The sequence below is a fragment of the Aegilops tauschii genome, chromosome 3 (genome assembly GCF_002575655.3).
Source record: "Aegilops tauschii subsp. strangulata cultivar AL8/78 chromosome 3, Aet v6.0, whole genome shotgun sequence".
NCBI classification, from domain to species: Eukaryota; Viridiplantae; Streptophyta; class Magnoliopsida; order Poales; family Poaceae; genus Aegilops; species Aegilops tauschii.
The window spans coordinates 331,261,751-331,266,630 of record NC_053037.3 but is presented as its reverse complement, the minus strand read 5'-3'; the positions used below and the strand labels follow the sequence as shown (position 1 = coordinate 331,266,630).

The 4,880-nt window shown below is 45.7% G+C and overlaps 1 protein-coding gene across 1 annotated transcript; it reads left to right on the top strand.

Annotated features, from left to right (window-relative positions):
- The first annotated feature begins 328 nt into the window (after positions 1–328).
- On the top strand, positions 329–4,144 carry LOC109740137 (homeobox-leucine zipper protein HOX3). The gene is made up of 4 exons (XM_020299173.4): positions 329–509; positions 805–1,040; positions 1,810–1,889; positions 3,642–4,144. The coding sequence occupies exons 1-4, from the start codon at positions 437–439 to the stop codon at positions 3,919–3,921; spliced, it is 669 nt and encodes a 222-aa protein (XP_020154762.1). The 5' UTR covers positions 329–436; the 3' UTR covers positions 3,922–4,144.
- Positions 4,145–4,880: the final 736 nt, after the last annotated feature.

Here is a 4,880-nt window from a genome sequence, read left to right as displayed (position 1 = left end):
TCGACATCCAGACCAGTTCAGACCGATTTGCTGATCTACTTTGGATGACATTTGCGGGTGTTTTGGTCGTTCACGTTGGAAATGCCTAATCCCGGTCAAAGCAGAAAACCTCATGATGTCTCCAACAGTGTGAGCCTAATAATTTCTTGCCAGACAAAGTACATCACACCCTGCCACCAGTGTTGCTCGCTCATAATAGAGTGGTTTCATTTCATATATTTTTCTCCATCGAATGGCAGTACTGCCACTGTTAAATGTTCCAACGTAGTACGAGCAGTGGTGGTATCGCTCTACTACCCGGCCCCCTTTATATAAAGCCTCCCCAGGCTTCTACTCCTTTTCAATCTGTCTTTGTCTTGGCCTTTGCCTCCTCCTCCTCTCCCCATCCTCATCACCCTTTCCTTGCTCTTGTTTCCGCATTGGCTTGTCGCCTGTGATGGGGGCCACTTCTCCTTCAGGCCTGGAGCTCACCATGGCTGTCCCCGGCCTCAGCTCCTCTTCTGGCTCAGGTAAGCTCGGGAGACCACCTACGAGCTGTTTTGGTTCTCCGGCTCCCTCTTACAACTGCAAGTTCTTCTCCGTTCATAGCTTCAAATCTTGTCAGTGAACATAGCATTTCTACGCGCATGCACAAAATTTTTTGGGTGCTCCGGGAAGAAATGCACAGCACCGTAGCTAGCATTTTTTTCTCTCTCCCTCTCTCTTTAAGTTGCATGTGAAATGTTTGAGTTTGTTCAAGTAACCAGCTGGCTGTTGAGGGTGTAACATCGACGAGAACTAACTCGAACGTGCTGTCCTTGGCAGAGGGGTTTGTTTGCAACAACATCATCAACAACAACGGTGGCGGGAGCATGAGGGACCTGGACATGAACCAGCCGGCGAGCGGCGGCGAGGAGGAGGATTTCCTGATGGGCGGCCTGGAAGAGGACGAGGAGGAGAGGGGCGCCGGTGGACCGCACCGCCCAAAGAAGCTCCGCCTCTCCAAGGAGCAGTCCCGCCTCCTCGAGGAGAGCTTCCGCCTCAACCACACCCTCTCACCGGTCAGCAATGCCGCCTTCACTTAACTTGCTTAAGATCGGCATGTCCAAAAAAGATTGGCCGGCATGTAGTACACGCACGTAATAATAGTTATACACGTACGTGCACCAGAAATCTCGTCCACGGATGAGAGCATTATTGCAAAGTTGATCTGCTGGTCGTACGGATGAATCTTGAACTGGATTCGTTTCCGTGGCGCTACTCTGATGGGCATTGAAGAGCACGAAGTAACCCTGCCATGGGTTCGGACGACCACTGATCCATTAAGTAGCATAGCACTGCTCGATCTTTGATTATATATATGGTCCGTTCATGGGAAATCAAGACAAAACATTACTACTCGTTAGTGGCAGTACTCGGTAGTGGTACATTACCTTAACGGTGCACAACTTTGTAGTATTGTACTAGTAGCATGGAGAGATCTAGTAGTAGCCAAATAAAGAGTGGGGGCGCACCTCTGATTGTTTGGCGCGGTACATGGTGCATAAAAGTCCAGCAGAGACTGTAGAGCACAACGTTGGTCTTATGCAGTGGGGTGGAATTCATGTCGTCGTGGTACAGTGCGGCTGCGGCCAGTAATGAACCTACGCAGTTACTCCTTCACATACAGCAGCAGCAGTAGTAGTAGGTTTTGTTTGACTAGCGGAGTAACGTTACTCATATTTATTCACCCGTCTTAGCTAACATGGACGGTGAAGGCCTGTGTGAACCGTCATGGGCGTGCAGCGATTTATTTATTTAACGCCATGGAAATGGAATTCTTGCATGCAGAAGCAAAAGGAGGCCTTGGCGATCAAACTGAAGCTGCGGCCCAGGCAGGTGGAGGTCTGGTTTCAGAACCGCAGGGCAAGGTAAAAATAGGAAGGAATCCCTTTTAACTTGTTCCTGTTCACATGCACAGTGTACGTACCTCTTTATACATGTTCACGAGCACACATTGACATGGCCAAGCCTCACGTGCACATGGAACCTCACCGTTAAGGGACTACCACTCGTCTACCCCACAAAATCGTACCAGTCCGTTCGGCGGTCAGTATTAAGATAATCAAGTTAGTTGGCTTAATTTAGTAACTTTTTTTAGGAAACGGGCAGGGAATACTGCCAATGCATTCAAGTAGGGAAGACGGTGGCGTGCAATTGGTTCGTTAGTTAATGATGAAACCGAGGCAAATGGGACAAACTTGGAGGACCTGCTTGTTCCTTGTGTTACTCATTTCCGTTGAAAGGTCAAGCAACTCAAGGCAATGCTTGTCCAGTCCCTTAATAGAGTAACTTACTATCAGTAGATAATAAGGTGTTTATCAATATATATGGAACATCAGCCCACTAATTGATGTAACGTTGCAACTTCATTGAGCAAATCCTACACTACACGTCCATGGTACGCACGCGCTGCTTAACTTGCAGACTACTCCAGCTTGGCTGTGCGTGCTACTTTGAACTCGCGTCGAGATTAAACCGAGCTGTTTGTGGTCCGCCGTTGTTAAGAAACTTTGCATAGAGATTAGTTTCTACTCCCTCCTTTCCGGTTTATAGGGCTTATCTCAAAATTTTAGTTTTTTCATTTTATAAGGCTCAATTTGGTTGTTCCCCGTTACATGTTCAAATTTCAAGATGCATTAAATCATTGTATGCAAGTATTAAAAGAAAATTAACCAATGCATGTATTTTATGCATGCATGCATTGCAATTAATGCATTGATAAACATAATTTTTTGAGGAAAAACAAGAGCATTAATTAGGTGCTTTTGCAAACTACAAAAAATATTCCAACACTCATCATCTACCTTGGTTGGTGAGATTTTTGAATTGAGCCCTATAAACCAGAAAGGAGGGAGTATCGTAATGTAATGATAACGCCAATCAAACTAGTGACAATATGCTTGTCCAGCACTACTCCAGTAATGATAGCCTATTCTCGTCCCAACATAATTATGGACCCTTCCCTCAATTAAGGTGGCATAGATCACTGGCTATCTACCTTGAAACTTGTACTGCATCTGAGATGCGGGACAACATCAACTAGGTAGATTCTCTAGCTTGATAGAGTAAGGCGGCTTCGCCACCTTTTATAATTATTACTCCATGATACATGTACTACTAGATTAGGATTCTCTAGATTAAACAACTGAGCTAATCGCTGGCATCAGCACGTGGACTAATCAGCACGTGCAAGCCTGGAAACGGCTACAACTTGACCCTGGCTCAGCGAGTCTCGTGAAGTCGAACGTGGCAAAGTCATTGGCCTTCCTTCACTCTACGTCGAGATGACAATGCTCTTGGAATGGGGGCCTATGGTCAAATTAAGTTGCGTATAGTGCTCTAGCTCATGCTAGTTTAAGCTCCCACGGTGAGATGCTATGCATTTGGTTGCCTTCTGTTCCGTGTACTCTGTCATCTTGTATACAACTGAGCATGTTGTCAAGTTACAATTATATGTGCACCGTTAACTTGTGCAAGTGTAGGTTCCGAGGTTCAATGTTCCGTTATGAGATCGAGCAACTTGTGTTATTACTACTTACTATTCCTGGATCATTTTCTTTAGCTAGCGGTAGTGGTTGAGTTGCTCTAATCTGAATGAATTGAACCACGTACGTGTACAGGACTAAGCTGAAGCACACGGAGATGGAGTGCGAGTACCTGAAACGCTGCTTCGGCTCGTTGACGGAGGAGAACCGCCGCCTGCAGCGGGAGGTGGAGGAGCTGAGGGCGATGCGCATGGCGCCGCCCACGGTGCTCTCGCCGCACACACGCCAGCCACTCCCGGCGTCCGCGCTCACCATGTGCCCCCGCTGCGAGCGCGTCACCGCTGCCACCGGCCCGCGGATCACCCGCCCGGCCGCCTCGCCGTTCCACCCTCGCCGCCCCTCAGCGGCGTTTTAGGGTTTTGTTATGTTAGGGCTTAAGGGAAAAGGTCGAGGTAGAGTTGCTAGTGGTAATGTAGGACGCACGATCGATAAGTCTTTCTTTGTGTAAATTGATGATGAAGGAGGAAAGAACATGGAAAAGGCGTAGTGGGGTTGTGTGGGGTTTGGAGGCCCCCAATGGACCATGTGGGCCTGTGGCCCATGCCATGGACAAAAAAAAAATCTAGTTTCTTTGCTCATTTGGTCTTCTAGGGCCGCACGTTCTCTTCTTAACTGAAAAATGTCATGTTTATCGTCACTTTTGACCCCTTGTTCCAGGCGGGACATCCAATATGACGCATTTTGCATGCGTCATATAGGAGCGCAATGACCACAGGGTCCAGGTGACCAGCCTGACCCACCGGGTGCAACGCAAAGCGAGTTTTTTTTAACACGTGGCGCGAAAAAACCAAGAAAAGGAGGTTCCTTGCGACCTCGCACTCTAGTGACACGTTGCTAGCCCGTCGAGAATTGATTTTGTTTTGCTTTTTTATATATAAGTGCGAATACTTTCTAAAAATTCTGAACCTTTTTTTCCAAAACACAAACATATTTTTGAAAGCAATGAACAATTTTTATAAACTCGAACATGATTTTTTTTACAATGGGATCCAAACTAGAAAACGAGATTTAAAAAAAAATCCATATATTCTTGAATTTTCAAAGATTTATTGAAAATCATGAAACAAATAAAATTTCAAACAATTTTTTAAAGACGTGAACAACAATTTGAAACATGGAACAATTTTCAAAATTTTGAATAAAATTTGAAATTCTGATTTTTTTAAAAACTTTTGAATTGATGGAAACCAAATAAGAAACAGAAAAAATGAGAAGAAAAAAAGAACAAAAAAGAAGAAGAATCAAAACAAAAAATGGATGCCCCGCACGTATGACAAGTCGACCGGCCCACTCCGTCGCCTCTATGCATTTGGC

Coding starts and splice junctions, on each gene's coding strand:
- LOC109740137 (XM_020299173.4), top strand. CDS start 437: ATGGGGGCCACTTCTCCTTCAGGCCTGGAGCTCACCATGGCTGTCCCC. Junction 1,041..1,809: donor TCAACCACACCCTCTCACCG/GTCAGCAATGCC, acceptor TCTTGCATGCAG/AAGCAAAAGGAGGCCTTGGC. Junction 1,890..3,641: donor TTTCAGAACCGCAGGGCAAG/GTAAAAATAGGA, acceptor GTACGTGTACAG/GACTAAGCTGAAGCACACGG.